At 32.2% G+C, this 21113-nt stretch overlaps 1 protein-coding gene across 1 annotated transcript in view; it reads right to left on the reverse strand.

The window, feature by feature from the left end:
- LOC145297759 (uncharacterized) overlaps nt 1-21113 on the reverse strand; it is a 125098-nt gene that overhangs the window by 52497 nt on the left and 51488 nt on the right. The window contains exons 4-5 of the mRNA XM_080144001.1: nt 10435-10513; nt 329-468 (exon numbers count right to left, since the gene is read on the reverse strand). Coding sequence (XP_080000127.1) covers nt 329-468; nt 10435-10513 — 219 coding nt within the window. The remainder of the gene's footprint in view (nt 1-328; nt 469-10434; nt 10514-21113) is intronic.

Consider the following 21113-nt stretch of genomic DNA (forward strand, 5'->3'; position numbering starts at 1 on the left):
CTTAACTTTGGTGATCTGACAGGAACCGGTGAGTCAAACGTGATTATGCCTTATAATGATGCAATAAATTAACTACAAATTTAAAAGGATATCTCTCTGGCTCCCTGAAAATATCCGCTCTATATAACTAATAAATCTTCCATTTGAAATAACACTCGGTGTCCGGTGAAGTCAATGAATGTGTCGGCTAGTGCGAAGAGCATTTCACTACTACTACTACTACTACTACTACTACTACTACGTAACAGTCGTTCTTGTTTGAAAACATTGTTGTCTATCAAAAAAAAAAAAAAAAAAAGGCCCGAGAATGTTCTATACCGTGACTAACCTGCACCGTCGAAATCGTACGGGTCTCCATGATAACCATAACCAAATTTTATCTCAATATCCGCCACACCACTGGGAATCTGGTAGAACGACAAGGGGATATATTTTGCCCATTCCTGGAATGCTCGAGAAATAACATAACTGAAAAGTAGAAAGGAATAATTATAATAATAGTATCGAGTATGAATCATAATAAATTAAGATTATAGCAATGAAATGGGATAATGAAGGACGTGATGATTACTATGATGATGATGATGAGAGTAAAAAAACAATTATGTTAATAGTGATGAAATAAAATAATTATGATAATAGTGATGAAATAAGATGAGAATTATGATAATAGTAAGTAAAAAAATGATAATAATAGCAATTAAATAACAAATAATTATAATAATAGTAATTAAATAAAAAAATAATTATAATAATAGTAATTAAATAAAAAAAAATAATAATAATAATAGTAATTAAATAAAAAATAATTATAATAATAGTAATTAAATAAATAGTAATTCTTATAATAGTAATTAAAAAAAATAATTCTAATAATAGAAATTGAATAAAAAATAATTCTAATAATAGAAATTAAATAAAAAGTAATTATAATAATAGTAATTAAATAAAATATCATTCTAATAATAGTAATTAAATAAATAATAATTATAATAATAGTAATTAAAAAAAAATAATTATAATAATAGTAATTAAAAATATTTATTATAACATTAGTAATTAAATAAAAAATAATTATATTTATAGTAATTAAATAATTCAAATAATAAGAATTAAATATAAAAATTATTATAATAGTAATTAAATAAAAAATAATTATAATAATAGTCATTAAATAAAAAATTATGATAATAACAGTAATTAAATAATTCTAATAATAGTAATAAAATAAAAAATAATTCTAATACATTTATTAAATGAAAAATAATTCTAGTAATAATAATTAAATAAAAAATTAATTCCAATAATAATAATTAAAGAAAAATTAATTCTAATAGTAGTAATTTAATAAAAATGCTTCTAATAATAGTAATCAATCAAAAAATATTTATAATAATAGTAATTAAATAGAAAAATAAGGAAGGAATATTAGGAAGTAAATTTTAAAAAATTCTAATAATAGTAATTGTAATAAAAATAATTATGATAATAGTGATGAAATAAAAATAGTTACGACAATAGTGATGGAATAAAAAAATAATTATGATAATCGTAATAAATTAAAAAATAATTATGATAATAGTGATAAATTAAAAAATAATTATGATAATAGTGATAAATTAAAAATAATTATTACGATAATAGTGATTAAATAAGCCAATAATTATGATAATATTGATTAAATAAGATAATAATTATCATAATAGTTATGAAATAAAAAAATATGATAATAGTTATGAAATGAAAAATAATTATGATAATAGGTATGAAATGAACAATAATTATGATAATAGTGATAAAATAAAAAATAATTATGATAATAGTCATGAAATAAAAAATAATTATGATAATAGTTATGAAATGAAAAATGATTACGATAATAGTTATGAAATGAAAAATAATTATGATAATGGGTATGAAATGAAAAATAATTATGATAATAGTTATGAAATGAAAAATAATTATGATAATAGGTATGAAATGAAAAATAATTACGATAATAGTTATGAAATGAAAAATAATTATGATAATAGTTATGAAATGAAAAATAATTATGATAATAGTTATGAAATGAAAAATAATTATGATAATAGTTATGAAATGAAAAATAATTATGATAATAGTTATGAAATGAAAAATAATTATGATAATAGGTATGAAATGAAAAATAATTATGATAATAGGTATGAAATGAAAAATAATTATGATAATAGTTATGAAATGAAAAATAATTATGATAATAGTTATGAAATGAAAAATAATTATGATAATAGTTATGAAATTGAAAATAATTACGATAATAGGTATGAAATGAAAAATAATTATAATAATAGTTATGAAATGAAATATAATTATGATAATAGTTATGAAATTAAAAATAATTATGATAATAGTTATGAAAGGAGAAAATAATTATGCTAATAGTGATGAAATAAAAAATAATTATGATAATAATGATGAAATAAGACAATAACTATGAGATTAGTGATGAAATAAGACAATTATTATGATAATAGTGATGAAATAAGACAATAATTATGATAATAGTGATTAAATAAGACAATAATTATAATAATAGTGATGAATTAAAACAGTTATGATAATAGTTATGAAATAACAAAATACTTATTATAATAGTGATTAAATAAGACAATAATTATGATCATAGTGATGAAATAAGACAATAATTATTATAATAGGATGTAATAAAAATAATTATGATAATAGTGATGAAATAAAATAATTATGATAATAGTGATGTAATAAAAAAATTATTATGATAATTGTAATGAAAAAAGAAAAAAATTGTGATAATAGTAATGAAATAAGAAAATAATTATGATAATAGTGATGAAATGAAAAATAATTATGATAATAGTGATAAAATATTAAATAATTATGATAATAGTGATGAAATAAACACTAATTATGACAATAGTGATGAAATGAAAATAATTATGATAATAGTGATGAAATAAGAAAATAATTTGAATAGTTATGAAATAAGCAAACAATTATGGTAATAGTTATGAAATAAGAAAATAATTATGAAAATAGTTATGAAATAAAAAATAATTATGATAATAGTTATGAAATTAAAACTAATTATGATAATAGTGATGAAATAAGAAAATAAGTATGATAATAGTGATGAAATCAAAAACAATTATGATAATAGTGATGAAATGAAAAATAATTATAATAGTGATGAAATAAGAAAATAATTATGATAATAGTGATGAAATAAGAAAATAATTATGATAATAGTGATGACATAAAATAATTATGATAATAGTGATGAAAGTAAAAATAATTATGATAATAGTGATGAAATAAAAAATAATTGTGATAATAGTGATGACATAAAAATTAATTATGATAATAGTGATGGAATAAAAATAGTTATGATAATAGTTATAAAATAAAATATAATTGTGATAATAGTGATGACATAGAATAATTATGATAATAGTGATGCAATGAAAAATAATTATGACAATGGTGATGAAATAAGAAAATAATAATGGCAATAGCGATGAAATAAAAAATATTTATGATAATGGTGATAAAAAATAATTATGATAATAGAGTTGAAAGTAAAAATAATTATGATAATAGTGATGAAATAAGAAAATAATTCTGATAATAATCATGAAATAATAAAATAATTATGATAATAGTGATGAAATAAAAGATAATTGTGATAATAAATATGAAATAAAAATAATTAGATAATAGTGATTAAATGAAATATAATTATGATAATAGTGATTAAATAAGCCAATAATTATGATAATACTGATGAAATGAATAATAATTATGATAATAGTCATGAAACAAAAAATAATTATGATAATAGTTATGAAATTAAAATAATTATAATAATAGTGATAAAATAAAAAATAATAATGATAATAGTGATAAAATGAAAAATAATCATGATAATAGTGATAAAATAAAAAATAATTATGATAATAGTGATAAAATAAAATAATTATGATAATAGTGATGAAATGAAAAATAATTATGATGATAGTTATGAAATAAAAAAAATAATTATGATAATAGTGATGAAATAAGAAAATAATTATGATAATAGTGATAAAGCCAGAAAATAATTATTAATAAAATAGTATTAAAGCAGAATATGATTATGATGGTATTTGTAAAATAATCATGACTGCGCGCCTTAAAATTCAATAAGTTTCTAGATTTTTTATTGTAGACTCTTGAAACTTCAGTATGTTATTGCTATACATCTTATGAGATGACTGGCCAATTTCAGGTTAAAATAAACAGCTACAGCAGGAATTGGAATGCACCCTACTAAAGCCTGATTGTCACAACAGGTGAATTTCAAAAATGCAATCTTGACGTGAGGACAATTTAGAAGAATGATATGCAATAAAATTCTGTTTTAAACTTGGAACAAATGCCACAGAAACGTATGGAATGCTTCAGACTAATTTTGGTCCATCTTGCATGAATCGAGCATCAGTTTGTGCATGGCATAAAAGATTCAAGGAAGGCAGGAAGTTTGTGAGCGATGAAACGTGTGGAAGAGGTAAGGAAGTCAAAATATCAGGTTTGATTGGCCAAATAAAGAATTTCATAGATAAGGATCAACGTTGTGGACTGCACCCTTGAGACAAACTTCACGCAAATCTCCCTCGTAATGTTAGCGTAATGGAAGCATATTAAAGGTATCTGCAGCTTCTCTTCCAATTTTCAGATTTTAATCCTGTCAAATCACAATTCATTTCCTTTTGACGGATTGATTGTTGCTGTTTCTTCTGATGAGTTAAGGGCATAACAGCTTCACTGATTTATATAATAATTAAGTGATTGATTTTGCGCTACGAAACAGATACTATCAAGAATTGTAAAAGTCAACTGAATTAAAGGAATAAATTATAGGATGGTCAACATCATATATTTTGGAATATAGTTTTTTGTCATTTATTCACTATATTGCTCTGTAGTTACATTGGCTTCTTAAATAAGGATTGGTATATATTTTAAGAAAATATATTTCTACAAAAAAAAAAAAAATATATATATATATACACACACACACACACAAACATATATATATATATATATATTTCACAGTCAAACAATGCAAGGGACATGACAGCTAACAAGCCGAAAGTCCACGAATCGAGTTTCGCCTTTATTTGGCCTCATCAGTAGAACATATCCAACCTCGAAATTCGAAATCCGAGTCTCTTGCATGCAAGGCAAGTATTTTGGTACTGCGGGATGGGGGATATGACATCATTGTCAATGACAGAAGACGTGTTTAAGGCATTTTCAAAGTGCTCCTTCCAACGGTTGAGAATATCTGTTTTGTCAGTGAGAAGTGCTTCTCTATTAGCAGTCCTTAAGGGGGACGCACCACTTTTATGAGGACTAAATACTTCCTTCAGACCATCGTAGAAAGCCTTTAAGTTTTTGCTGTCGGCGGCTTCTTGAAGCTCAATAGCTTTAGTGTACCACCAGTGTTCTTTTATGGCTCTGAGGACTCGTTGAACCTCACATTTACACTTTTTATAAGCTATGTGCTTTGTTGTCGAGTTTTTGTTGTCTATCCAAGTTTTGTGTGCAGAGTGCATTTTGGTTGATCAGAGTTTTTATTTCAGTATTGCCCTCGTTAAACCAGTCCTGATGCTTTCTTCGTAGTATCCCGAGGACTTCCACTGCTGCAAAATGGGTTATATCTCGCAATGTCTTCCAAGAAGTCTCAACATTATCGGTGACGTTAAACAGATTCAAGGTCCTGATTAAGTTTATTGATGAGATCATTTTTTTTTTCAGTGGACTGCAGAGGGATCACATTTACGTATTTTGATCTTGTAACTCTGCGATTTTGTACACGTAATGAAAGCTTACTTCTAAGGAGAGCATGGTCTGAAAAATAGCAAGATGTGTGGAAGGATCGTGCGATATTAAAATCCTTAATGTCCTTTTGTTTGAGTATAACAATCAATTCCATATCAAAATATTCCATATCAAAATATACAGCATAATCACATTGACACACCGGTTCCCGCTGGATCACTGAAGTTAAGCAACGTTGAGCCTGGGTAGTACTAAATGGGTGACCATTTGGGACTTCCAGGTGCTCTCCGTTTATCTCAGCATTGTTTCCAGTCGTCCTGGTCTTCTCCTTGCCACTGGACCCAAACAGTGTCGTTTCAGGAGAGGTGTGGTTGGAGATTGCGCAACTCTTGCTTCACTATTACTGCCCCTACAGGGGGTATCCTTTATCTTTCAAGACTGAACGGAGGCATCGAACAAAAATCAATAGGATGCTAATTTTTTTAACAAGAATGCATCCATGTGGTCTTGCGGTGATTAGATTGCTGGAACAGGGTATTAGTAATGCGGACGTCAAACTCTCTACAAATACTTAATTTACTCACATAAAATTAATATACGAAAGTATAGATTTATGCGTAAACTTTAAGTATTTACTTCAAAAGTGCTCAATACGTAGGTAGAGCTAGTTAGTAATTTATAAAATATATATGGCGATTAAGCTACACTGAATATTCGGCGTTTCATCCACTCTAGGATTCATCAGGCTTATGCGCGAATTCTGTGGTTGTTTACCGTTTTTATATGCTCCTCTTCTATTGAGGATTTAGTTAGCCAATCAGCTTTCCAGTATCCACCGCGCCCCTTCCTATCAGCCAATGGGCATGCACTTTATCGGACAAAGGATCTGTTTTAAAACTAGGTTAGTGGTTTTTTTTGTTAGTTTATATATAAATATATATGTGTGTACGTACATATATGCACATATATATACATATATATATACATACATATATGTGTGATCGTTTATGTATATTCATGCTTATTTAATTTATTTATTTGTTTATTTTCTATTGTTTTTGTTAGTTTTAAAGCTATTTTGTATCGCTATCCTAGAGTAAATTTTATTTTGTGACCACAGTTATTTGCTATTTCTCTTCTACAGTTTAATAGATGTTGGGGTTCTTTAAAGTACAGGATAGCAAATTTTTCATGAAGGCATAATCTACATGGGCCGTCTAGGTGCCTACACGTGGTAGCTTGTCTTATTATTTTCCATTTGACTACCGGCGAATGTCCAGTCTCTTTGAGTTCCCAGTATTTATTCGCTAGTGTTGTTTTTATACGGTGTTTTTTTATTGTTGAATGTACTTTTTTGGTCATAGTATCGGGTTTTGAAATCTAAGGGAGTCATGCCTACGTAATATTTCTTGTTATTCGGGTTTTCTTTCGCAACTATTGTTACCTGATAAACTACGCTTTTGGTTAGACATTTATTTTGAACTGGGCAAAGTGTGCGGTGTCTATATATGCATTTATCTTGTTCGTTATTAGTATTTTTATTTATAGTATGGTTGTTCTTGTCCGGTGTTGGTTTATTATTATTATTATTATTATTATTATTATTATTATTATTATTATTATTATTATTATTATTATTATTATTATTATTTCTGCTAGTGTTATTTTATTTTTGTCATGGTGTTTACTTTTTTTATTGTTTGTTTTGTTGTTGTTTACACATAAAACTAGAAACTTTTATAAAATAGATAAACAAAAATATAACAAACTAATTACAGAAAACATTACAAAAAGCTAAAAAAAAACTAGACACAAACGAATGAGATACATAGATATAATAAATACTGAAAGTAAACAAATTACCGATAAATTAAAAATTAGCGATAAAGTTGGCAAATTGAAACCTAGAGAGGCATACATTCTGCTTAAAGACCACAGATGGGACTTTAATAATAATCCCAGCACCCGCCTGATAAACCCAACTAAACCGGAAATAGATAGAATTTGCAAAACAATAATTTCTAGAGTAAACAAACAAATCAAACAGGACCTAGAATTAAACCAGTGGGCAAATACTACCGAATCAATCACCTGGTTTAAAAATATAGAAAACAAAGATAAATGTCTGTTTATACAGTTGACATCATAGACTTTTATCCCTCGATATCCGAATAACTTTTTAACATTGCCTTAGAATTTGCCGAGGCATACACTGATATATCCTCGGAAGAAATCAACATCATTAAAAAGATGTAGAAAATCAGTTCTAATAAATAACAATAACCAATGGATAAAAACTAAAATGAAAAATTCGTTTGATTTGGCGATGGGTGCCAGGGATTCTGCAGAGGCATCAGATCTTGTGGGATTATTCATTCTATATATCCTCACAAGCATATTCGATACTACGGATATCGGCCTATATAGAGATGACGGACTAGCTATAATAAAAAACTCCAACAAAATCATGGGAGATAACTTTAAGAAAATCATACACAAGGAAATGAAAAAACTAGGCCTAAAAGCAGACGTATCAGCTAACATAAAAATAACAACCTTCCTGGACGTCACATTAAATTTAGATAAAAACACATATGAACCCTACTTAAAAGATAAGGCTACTCCAATATACGTAAGCCCTAAGTCCAATCACCCACCATCAATTATAAAACAGATTCCTAACTCGATCATAAGTAGACGCAGTAATAACTCAAGCGATGAAAATGCATTTAACAGGTCAACCAATATCTACGAAATAGCCCTAAAAAATAGTGGATACAAAAATATCGATATCAAATATAAGCAACAAAACACCAATAACTATAATAAAATTAAAAATAGAAGAAAAAGAACTATAATTTAGTATACGGCCCCATACAATCAAATGTTAAAAACAAAACTTGGCAAGAAATTTCTAGATCTTATTGAAAAACACTTTCCTGCAACCAACCCATTACACAAAATTTTCAATAAAAATACCTTAAAGTTGTTGCAAAAATTTAGAGATGATAATTAAAGCACATAATAACAAAATATTAAATAAAAACAATGTAAACAACAATAAAACAAACAATAAAAAAAGTAAACACCATGACAAAAATAAAACTAACACTAGAAGAAATAATAATAATAATAATAATAATAATAATAATAATAATAATAATAATAATAATAATAATAAAAAACCAACCCCGGACAAGAACAACCATACTATAAATAAAAATACTAATAACGAACAAGATAAATGCAACTGTAGACACCGCACACTTTGCCCAGTTCAAAATAAATGTCTAACCAAAAGGAGTCCTAGAGTGGATGAAATGCCGAATATTCAGTGTAGTTTAATCGCCATATATATATATATATATATATATATATATATATATATATATATATATATATTGCCTGTCATGTCATGGCATATGCTACTGGTACCATGTAACCCAGTACTACCTGCCTCATGGTCGGGTCACTGGCGACTAAACTGGTTCCCCCACCAGACTTAAGGATTAAGAACAAAACCTTTTAAAGAGCGAATGAACCCTTTTTCGGGGTCAACGGCAAACTAGCCCCGTGTGTGTTTGTGTGTATGTATGTGTGTGCTGGGGTGGAGAGGGCTCCCGTAAGCCATGGTGAAGGCAACCTTTCTAGGAGAAGCAAATCTCTGATTTAAAAAAACCATAAAGCGGGAGACCAGTACCCACATTAAGCTGATCTGCAGTTTAACTTGTTGCTGGATATCTTGCTCTTGCTTGTTGCTGGATCTCAACATTTTGAACCGAGAGAGAGACTTAGCTGTCGTACAAAGCTAAGATTCTGTAACATCATCTGTGTATAGATACTCCCTCAGGCATTTGTCTATAAAAATGGTGCTGTGGCGATGGAAGTCATTTTTGGGCTCATGGACTTTAAGTGTCTGAGGGAGTGGCACTCGTCTGACAAGACGTTGCAATCATATATATATATATATGTACAAATCTAATATATTAAAGAAAACCAGGATTCTCATTACTCAATTCTTCAACAATAAGTTTTTCCTTTAGCAAACTTAAGTACTCGAGTAAATAATCACTTTTTATACATATACACACACTCACATATATATATATGTTTCTACACACACACACACACACAAACACACATATATACATATATACATACATATATATAAGGGTCGTTTCAAAAGTAAAGTCTCCTATTTTTCAACTCAAAAAGTTGAAGAGCTATGAAGACGGGGGTGATACCATTAAAACTTGCCACCTCTTGTGCTCCAGAATTGATTTTTGTGCATAGTTACCACAATTCACAATGCACTTTTGCCAGGAATTTATTGACGTATAACTGCCTATATATATATGTGTGTGTGTGTGTGTGTGTTGCTTTCGTAGAGCCCCACACTGCCATTATCTGCAACAGAGAGATGAAACTTTCAAGTCATGAATGCATAAGTTCAGTCATTATAACAATGCAATTTGCACTCCCTTCTGATCCGTTCGAGCAGAATAAAAACAAAATAGGAGGCATTACATTCAGAATGCACCTCATATTTATCATCACCGTGTGTACAATTCAGCTTAAAAGAAAAATACTTACGCAACTGTGTTGGGGGGTAAATCCTGAGTGAACGTGGTTATTTTGTAGGACAAATTATTTTTCCACCACTTTCTGTTGGCTGCAATAGAAAAGACAGTATTAGTTTAATAGCAAAAGTGCATACATGATTTTGTGTGTTTCAAAGTTGGAATAAATGTGCACCGTAGATCAGGTGTAACCAGATCGTTTATTTATTTATTATTTTTTGTGTTGATTATTTGTATGTTAAACGATAAAAACAAGTTGGTCCTGGATATGACCTTAAACTATACCCGATGGTGAGGCCTCGGCTTGCGGGCTTTGTGGTATGCGGAGCCACCCATTAATTGCTATAGCTCCCAGGTCCACTCTGACCCGGAGTGGTAGTACCTGGTAGGGTCCTAATTATGGGTTAAATAGAAACCGACATGAAAAAAAAAATATATACATATATATATATTCTATTAAAAACCTTTTCTTTAAAATCACTGGATTCAGCATTAAATAACCTGAAAAAGGTTGATATGCCGTAAAACAAAAACAACCGACTCAATTTAATCGAAGTATACTGTAAAAAAAAAAAAAAGAAGAAGGCCGTTGGCGTTTCCTTACGATGTGTTGTGTCATGAGAACGCTTCTGTTGCGTCCTGTAATACGTGAAAAGGATACTTGAAAAGGGAGAAGAGACAGGTATACCGTGGATATAGGTTTTATTATCTAACGTGCTGTGGTTCTCATAGACTATTATAATGGCGGAATGGCTTCTTCCGGCCAAAGGGGAATAACCTATAGCATTTTATTACTGCTAGGGGTTTTTGCAAGAGATAATGCTATAATAATGTAGAGAAAATTGTGGCTTACTTCTACTTGTGCAGCTGCCATTGTGCAAAGGCAACATGTGTATCGCAGATTTAACCGACATAAGTCTAGTTCAAACAGACAGAAGTATATAGAAGCCAGAACTAACTGTAAGAAAGAAATAGCGACAGCTAAGAGAGAATTTACTGGAACCGCCAAAAAACGCATTGAAGCACAAAAATTAGGGCAGCCTCACATATAAGATCTTGGTCCATGTAGGGCAATCCTTCATATCAATTGTCACTATCCAGCTCCCCTACTCCCCGGGGAGTTGGTCCCCATTTCCCCTTCACTCCTCACATTAAAAATCGGCCTTGTGCCTAATTTCCTCGGTGGGGGAGCAAACAAATACCCTTTTCTTGGCCTTTTGGCCAAGATCAAAGTGTAGTAGCTGTTCCAGCAGATACTGCAAGCAAAGACCATATGTGGGGGCAACCCCACATATAAGACCTTGTGCCTAATTTGCTCGGTGGGGGAGCAAATAGATACCCTTTTCTTGACAGATGCTGCACTTACATTTGTAACTTTTCCTTGGCAATGGAAGGGGAAACCCTTCCATGCTAAGGCATTTTTAGTCGCATGCAAGTCACTCCATCGGTCGGTTTGTAACGCATTTACATTTTATTTTTTTTTTTAACAAGGGGATATGGAGTAACATTTTAGTCCCCCGATTTATCAGAGAGGGACCTATGTTTTTAATGGGTCTGTCTGTCCGTTAGTCCGGATGATTGACGAATAACCGTCCATTATTTTTTCCTGAAATTTTGTCACAAATTATATTTTAATATATAAACGTGCATAGTAAAAACATTTTTTTCTTTTTTTTTTTTTTTTTTTTTGCGAAAAATCTGTTTTTATCTCGTAACGTTTGTTTCATCCATTAGATTTTTCTGAAACTTGCCCAAAATGTGGAGGGTATTGTTCTTAATATAAATTCAGTATGGGTGACCCTGACAAAAGTCTGGTTTGCATCCCCCAGGAACTTTTAGTGCTGAAAGTACCCTTTCTTCTGGCGCATTTTTCATATTTCTCAACAAAAACTTGATATGTCTATATAATGGTTTCCCATGTTGCTGAATGTAAATATACATGTGTTAAGGTGTGAAACTGCACTGTTTGTCCATTGTCACTGGTATTCGGCATTCAAAGTGGCTCATAAGGGGTAAAAAATGTACCAAAATTGCAAAAATGACACTTTTTGTCCCATAAATTTTTACCTATCCATTACATTTTTCTGAAACTTGTCCAAAATGCGCAGGGCATTGTTTTTAATATAAATTCAGTATGGGTGACCCTGGCAAAATTCTGCTTTGCATCCTCCGGGGACTTTTAGTGCTAAAAATGCCCTTTTTCATATTTCTCAATAAAATACTTGATATGTATATCTATATAGTGCTCTCCCATGGTGCTGAATTCAAATATACATGTGTTACGGTGTAAAACTGTATAGTTTGTCCATTTTCACTGGTATTCAGCATTCCAAGGGGCTCATAAGGGGTCAAAAATGTACCAAAATTGCAAAAACGACACTTTTTGCACCATAAATTTTTACCTATCCATTAGACATTTCTGAAACTTGTCCAAAAGGTCACTTTTCCTTGGCCACATGGCTAAGATCAAAGTGTAATATCTGTTCTTAACCGATGCTGCACTTGTTTGTAACTAATAAGTAAATGTGTTACAGACGGGCAGACCAACCAACGGAGAATAGTTTTTTAAAATGCATACCACAGAATAGTTTTTTAGTCGTGTGCAAACAACTCTAGAAGTCACTCAGTCGGTCGGTCGGTCGGTCGGTCGGTCGGTCGGTCGGTCCGTAACACATGTACTTTTTATTTCTTTTTATGTTTATTAAACCACTATTTATTGGTTTTCGGGCTTCCTGAATATGAAAATAACATTTCAAATTCTCTAAATCAAATAATGTTTGTGATCTAAAGTGTGGGATCACTTTTCTGTATTAATTTAATGTAAAATAATCACCCACTTCACAACCAGTCAGTCTAAAAGCCATTCAAGTCATTCTCCAGATCATTCAAGTTGTTTTTGAAGGATTCCAGTTATTTTTTAAGCATTCAAGTCATTCTTAAGGTCATTCAATTCATCCTTAAGTTCATTAAAGTCATTCTAAGTCATTTACTTTTTATTTATTTAAGTCATTTCAGCCAATTTTTCGGTTATTTTAGTTTATCTTTAAGAATTTCATGTCAATCCTACATTCACACATTCATTCATTACACGAGAGGACGCGACTAATGGCTATCGGCCTTGTTTATAAATAATTTTACTAAGCATCATTCATAATTTTCGTTTCGGTTTCGATTATAGCTAATGGCACTCCAATAAGCTATATTTTTTTAAATAACTTTATCAAGAATTCTTCATAAGTCTTGGTTTCGGTTTCGATTTTAGCTGATGGCACCTTAGTAATCTATTTTTTTTATAAATAATTTTATCAATATATATATATATATATATATATATATATATATATATATATATATATATATATATACCGTTGCCCGGGGTTTTGGAGGTATTCCATATATATATACCGTTGCCCGGGTGTTTGGAGGTATTCGTTGAGCAAAAAAAATGTGGTAATAGGAAGGCAGGCTCGAACCCGTACCGTGAAGAAGGAAAAGAACGAGACGTCTTTACTATTATGACCACTGTCAAACCGGAAGTGACGTAGGTTTAAATTAAGGCTAGACAATAGAAAAGAGGAGATAACTTTCTAAAATATTGGCGAAGAAAGCGACCCCTCCCTGTAGAAAAGTGCCCAGTTGAGGGTGAAGAAATAATTTTTTTAGCCAATTTTTCGATATTTGTTGTCTGAACGGTCGAGCTTCAAAATGATACTGATCTTGTGAAAATCCGTCGCCTCTGTCGAAAGTGTTGGGCAGACATGCAAACATTTATACATACATTTATATATTGGTAACTAAAAAAATATTCGACCCAAACCGATTAAAAATCTTGCCCTATCTCTGAATACCCTTTATGTAAAATTTCAAATGTTTAGACCAGAAATTGTCTGAGTAATTTGGTAGAGACCGCAGAGGTCAAACTTTTTTTAAACTTTGACCCCTATTATGACCCCTTAACATTTATTGTTTTTGGCTCAAATCGAGTTATTAAGTTAGATCCATGTCCAAGGAACCTATATCTAAAATTGCAAGTGTTTAGACCCAAAATTCTCGGAGGAGTTTGGCAGAGTTCTCAAAGGTCAAATTGTTGAACTTTGACCCCTTAACAGCCAAATTTCTGGCCGAAACTCGATCACATAGATTTTCCCAAATCTCAGTACCCTATATATCAAATTTCGAGTCTGTAGACTAAAAATTGACAGCGTTATTGCGTAGGGAAATGTACACAGACACACACACACACAGACATGCCGACAGACAGACACACAGACACGTTCACTTTTATAGATATATAAATAGATATATAGATAGATATATAAGCTTGGGATTTGGTTTCGATTCAAGCTGATAAACCCAAGTCATATAAAGATATTTTTTATTTTTGAAATCGCAACTTTATAATATACTAGCGGGGGTACCCGGCGTTGCCCGAGTGTTTGTTTCCGGGACGGGGGGGGGAGTTTTAAAAAATGTTATGGTAGGTAAGTAGGAAGGATCAAACCCGGAGTCATGAGTAAAAGTAGGAAAATAAAGTGTGAAAAAAAAAAAAAAAAAAAACATCTGCAACGTTAACAGTTCGGCCACCAAGAAAAGTCCATTCCAGTTGTTTAGGAAAAAAAAAAAAAAAAAAAAAAACGACTACGGTAGGTCGGCGCGAACGTGAAAATATAATGTGAATTGTCCAGCACGCTAACCACTACGCCACAGAGCACTGCAGCTTAGTGTAGTGATTTTAAATAACTTCACATGAAAGAACTACGAAGCCAAACCGGTGTTCTCTTCTCAACTGTTCCTTGTGAACGATCCCCAAACGGTGTTAAGTGGTGGCAGGGGGAGGAGGAATTTATTAGAGAGAAAATATTTTACCACTTCCATTGATCTTAACCGATTTTAGCCGTGACTTCTCAGCAGAAAAAGTATAGAAATCTAAGATTATCGAGGAATTTGAGAAATAATAAGCCTATAACACACCTCAGATATTGTTCTGCCGTTTGTGCATATTATATTTGCATGAAATATCTTGATTTTTAATCCTATTAATGTCAAAATCAGACGGGAAAAAATGAGTTCATTTTATTTATATAGAGAGAGAAGATAGAAGATAGATAGAAGAAGAAGAAAGAAAGAAAGAATAGATAGAAGAAGATAGATAGAAGAATAGAAGAAGAAGAAGAAGAAGATAGAAGAAGATAGAATAGAAGATAGATAGAAGAATAGATAGAAGAATAGATAGAGAAGATAGAATAGAAGAAGATAGAATAGATAGAAGAAGAGAGAAGAAGAGATAAAAATCGATAGAACATTAACTCTATAATAATATATACGAAACCTGCAAGAATTAAAATATCATATTTAAGCATGCTTTACAACCAGGCTTTGCAGGGCGTTCGTGCTAGCTGAGATAAATACTTTTGCAGTTTTAGCAAAAAAACTACAATAATTAATATCTGAGCGTCTCCATTTACACTGAACATCTACAGAATGTCAACATCAATATATTACATATGAATTAGTCCCCTGTGGAAGTTCAACAGGTCCCGCTGGTTAGTTTTAGTGAGATTTCTGACATATATTAGGCCTGGTTTTGCCCAAGAAAGAATCGGAGTTCTGGAGGTGGATTTATGGTTATATTTGTATGGTCTGTCGTGAGGAGTTACGTTGGTGGGAGTGCAGAGTAATGGTCTAATAGAGTTGAGACTATCAGGTAACACGTCTTCCTAACAGGGCAGTTTGCTAGAATGTAAAGTTATTACACTGTCATCCGATAAAGTGCCATTTCCTTCAGGGTGGTATCTATTTGTTTTAAAGGTAGCAATACCTTTTCCGTTTAAAAATCTCTAATTTCTCCCACAAGGAAGTCGCTATCCTGGTAAGTGTGTAACATATCAGGCGTACCAAAAATTGAAAATAGTTGGTTCAAACAACGGATCATGGTTTTGCTTGTCATGCCCTTTTAAGAATAAGCAAAGGGAACGCCAGAATAAGTAGGTATTTGTTACCATGTAAAGTAGTTGGTGATAGGCCTTGGAAATCAATGTTAAATCACTGTAAAATGTGTATGGCCTTCATGAGTGTTCTCTTGTTACTACTGACAAACTTGGGCTTCAGATAGTGGCAAGAGGAATAGGAGTTGGTTATGCGTTGTATTTGGTCTAAAGCGAATTCCTTGTTCTAATAAAGTGACAGAGCCGTGTAACACCCGGATGTCATAATCGAATGTGCAAATCACGAATGTTTTGCAATGTTTTGATGCGAGAAAACGTGTCAGCAGATGCATTTTCTGTTCCCGGACGGTAGAAGATACTGAATTTGAACTGTGACAGTTCAAGGCACCAACGACATATTTTGTCAATTTTTATTTTAGATTTTCTACTGTTGTCGAACATAAAACTGATGCTTTTTTTTTATCCGCAGTGACTTTGAAATGTCTGTCAAGTAGGAAGTGCCGCCATTTTCAAAGAACTTCGACAATCGCAGCAGCTTTGTTCTTGACAGCATGATTTTTTTTTTTTTTTACATAGGCGTCACCACTTATCAAGGCTGATCGGCCACTCAAGGATAAGGGTTAAAGAGTGTAGAGTAGTCAAAAGGACAATATAGTAATCGATAGTAATGGAAGTTCGGTAAATTTGTTAACTTAAGTGGAACGGCTCATCAGAAACTTGTTCACGTTGGACTTGAAGACAACCATATTATAGACAGCCGGAAAGCAGGAAAACGGAAGACAATTCCACAGGCGTGCAGTTCTAAGAAAGAAGCTTTGACCATGGAATCTATGTTTAGGTTTAGGCACAGATAAAGAGTGGAGAAAATTATTGATAATGTTTTCAGCTAGTCTAGTGTTTCTTGTGAAAGTTTGGCGAGGGGGGAACCATAGATTGAAGCTCAGTCGAACACTTTCCATGAAAATAACGATAAAGCAGAGACAAAATCGCAACATCTCTTCTGTGAGATAGAGGTTGCAGCGAAGAGAAAAGGACATCTCCCACCAGGCCACGAAGTCTATTTTGAACTCTATCAAGGCAGGACAAGTCTTGTTTAATTTCGTTCGGTTTCAGTGTGCTTAAAAAGAATGCAACGGGTCGATTTAGTGTAGCAGCTGTGCAGGAAGTACTTGCATCTGTCTCTACTTCAGATTCTTTATTATGGTGTACCATTATTAGAGTAGCGTTTTTTAAGTCAATGTTAAATGTTTAAGAGTTTAAGACATACGGGACAATTGAAATTCCGTGTTGTGGTGGAACAATAATATTTTGTCGAAGTTTGGAATAAACTTGCTATAGTACAAAAACATTCTGACTACTCATTTTTGAAACACGAAAGGTGGCCTCAGTCTTCAGTAGTCGGAAGCAATTTGGTTGTTTTGTATAGTATAATATAATATAGTAGGGGAACCTGGGGCAAAATGAGATAGCGGGGTAAAACGAGACACCACAGATAACTGAAACAGAGAGAGAGGGCTCTTTCGTGAGGAGTCTGATCAAGAGATCACGAGGTAACGCCTTGCCGCCAACGTCTACCATTGTTTTATTCAGCCTCGTACATCAAAAAGGGGTAAGTATCCAAACTTTATCTATTTTGATATGTGACGAACTGTACGCTGAGAGTGTAGAAAGCTGGGTAGCCTGTCAAGGGGACTGTAGGAAATGGGCACACTACGGTTGTGTAGGTCCAGACGAATGCAACAAGACCCCAATCTTCATTTGTGAGCTCAGTGAAGACTGACTTATTCAGACCAAGATCCGCCTCGTTTTGCCCCATGCTTGGGGCAAAACGGGACAATACAGTTAGCTGAATAAATCATCTGTATTTCTTTTGAAAATAATTTCTCATCTTTTTTTTTTTGTTTTTGTTTTTTTTTTTTTTTGTGTGGCATTGTTTTCCAATCCTTTGAATGTTCAGTACACAGAATATGGTTTATATGTCAATGCTATCTTTGACTCGACAGTTCTTTTTTCCCTTAAGTATCTCGTTTTGCCCCAGGTTCTCCTATATCCAAGTAGAGTGATAGTAGTAGCCGAAATAATGTTCTTGCTTTCATTCAGGGCAATGTTATTTTTTTTTTTACTACATCACAGAATCTTTGAAAATTGTGGACATGCTCTTTTTTATTTCTTCCCCATATTGTGACGTTGTCTACGTACACGAAAATATCCGTTAAGTTTTCCTTATCTACGATGCCATCGATACATCTGTGGAACACACTTACACCATTACTAACGCTAAAAGGGAGGCGAATGAATTGGTAAAGTTTTCCACTTACTTCGAAGGTTGTGTATTTCCGATCAGTGTGACTTATCGATATTTCGTGATAGGCGAACTTCAGATCAAATATTGTAAAGAGACTATACAGAGCTATGTCGTCAATCATTTTACTGATGCCAGGCACAGGATAGTCATTCAGCTCAGTAAATCTATTTATGGTATCACTATAGTCAAGGAAAACATTTTTTATGTGTGTGCGATTTTTGTTAGAGTTCACCAGAACTTGAGCACGCCAAGGAGACGAAGAGGGTTTTATTATGGCTTCTCTCAACACCATAGCAGTTTCTACTCTTATGAATTTGTTGGCAATGGTTTGACGGCGTGATTTCTATATAAAAGTTGTACGTGGGGAAAGGTGAAAAAAAAGAGAAGGAGGTTGAATGTTTATAGATGGGAAAGAGTTATTCTTGTTAATAGTTCCAATAACGAAATCGTCCACAGGAGCGTCGAATTTTAGTCACTCCTTTGTAATTTTTAGAGTGTTTTTCCTGATAATTATGTCGATAAAGAGATCCTTCATCACTTTTACTGTCGTGCCAGAATTAAGTTTATTTCGTTAGTGCATTGTCTACAATGGTTTCGCTAGAACTATAGATTTTATTGTTTTTTAACGAGCTTTAGTTTTTGCGCGATATTTATACTTATTATACCTATATTATTATTATATTATTATCATATTATTATTATTATACCTATATTATTATTAATATTACTATATAAGAATCTACCATCGCGTTTAAAATATGTTCATTTATTTTACATTTAGTGAATGTAATATATTTTGCTTCTGTTGCTAGTTGACGAGAGAAGGCGGAGGTAAGTTACGGTCATATAATATTGTTAGCGAATGGATATATATATATATATATATATATATATATATAGAGAGAGAGAGAGAGAGAGAGAGAGAGAGAGAGAGGGAGGGAGATGTGTGAGTTATAGTGTAGACACGTTGATCGGAAGTTAAGATCAGCTGATTGGATTGCGTGTGAGTCATGTGATCAGGTTAGCTGAATCGAGGAGATTTGGTTGGGACTTGGAAGAGAGCAGACGGCTTCGCCGTTGTCTCCTCCCCCTCGCTAGGGGGGGAACGAACACTGACGTGGTAGAAATAATACATAGAAGAAGAAACCACAAGCCAAATTCACTTTCCTTTCTTCTGTGATCGATCTGGAAGGTGAATAAAAAACTATAGAACCAAGTTCTTGTCTTGGTGTGAAATAAATCTTCGTCCCCAAAAACAGGTATCAAGTCTCCCTCCCAGACGAGATGTTCCAGATTGACCAACAAAATGGCAGAAGGTATGTTCAAATGCATGTCACACTCCCAACGACATTAACTCTGGTAAGATAATTAAACATTCAATCCTTTATAAATAGACACGTTTTAATATATCATCTCCATTCCAATTTCAACCAATATACAACAAACGCTCATTTTATGACACGACAATACAACAATATAGCAGCAGTAGATGGGGATTATTCACATAGCTTAGCCCAATGTCCATTTTTTTTTTTTTTTTTTTTTTTTTTACATTTCCTATACTCGGCATTGCGGTTGCGGATGCCGCCAGTGCCCACAGAAGAAACAAACTCTTTTAGGTTGAGTATTTTTCATTTATAAAGGTTAAATGGGCATCTTCCAAAGGAATTATGTTATTATGGTTGTTTTCTTAGCTTTCCAAATGTTTCTCCACTTGTTTCAATGAACGGGCCATTGCGTAGTTTTCTTGGAGTGTGAGGAAGGGTTTCTTGAACCAGCGTTGACGAACTGGAGAGGGGGAGGGGAAGGAGGAGAAGGAGTAGGAGGAGATGCCACTGATAAAAGCGTCTCGAATCTCTTTGTGTTTGTTTGTTGTTTTTTTTTTTCGGCGGTTACAGCTTGAAAATTGCACGACTTTACGAGTACTTCCACCTGTTGCAGAAAGCGACAATAGTTTGTACCGATTGTTGTTTGTTCGTAAGTATTTGTTGTCTATTGTACACAACGTCTGCCAGTTTAATATAAGCAGCGTCGAGCGCCTCCACTGCGCCTCATTATTTCGTAGACTGCGACTGCAATGGTGTTTATTAAGGTGAAGAAGTTTTGGGGGTTGTTTTCAATTTCGCCGTTGTTGATAGTAAAGTAGTTTCTGAAGGTCAGTTTCCGGTGCTTATATAATTTTCTTGAGTTTGCAACATTAGCTTCAACGTCAAATCTTTCTGGGCGCAGGAGTCTGTCCATTTTTTCTTTTCATTTTTTTTATTTGTTAGTTAATAAAATTGTAATAAGTGAAAAGATATTTGAAATGGGAGAAGAGGCTGATATACCGTTGATATAGGTTTTATTAATTAACAAAGTGTGTTTAAAAAAAACAAGTGTTAAATTCGACATACTGCTGCCTAAAACTCGCTACACCAAATCTATACGCTCTGTTATCAAAAG

The sequence above is a fragment of the Euprymna scolopes genome, chromosome 18 (genome assembly GCF_053919585.1).
Source record: "Euprymna scolopes isolate OS-2025 chromosome 18, ASM5391958v1, whole genome shotgun sequence".
NCBI classification, from domain to species: Eukaryota; Metazoa; Mollusca; class Cephalopoda; order Sepiida; family Sepiolidae; genus Euprymna; species Euprymna scolopes.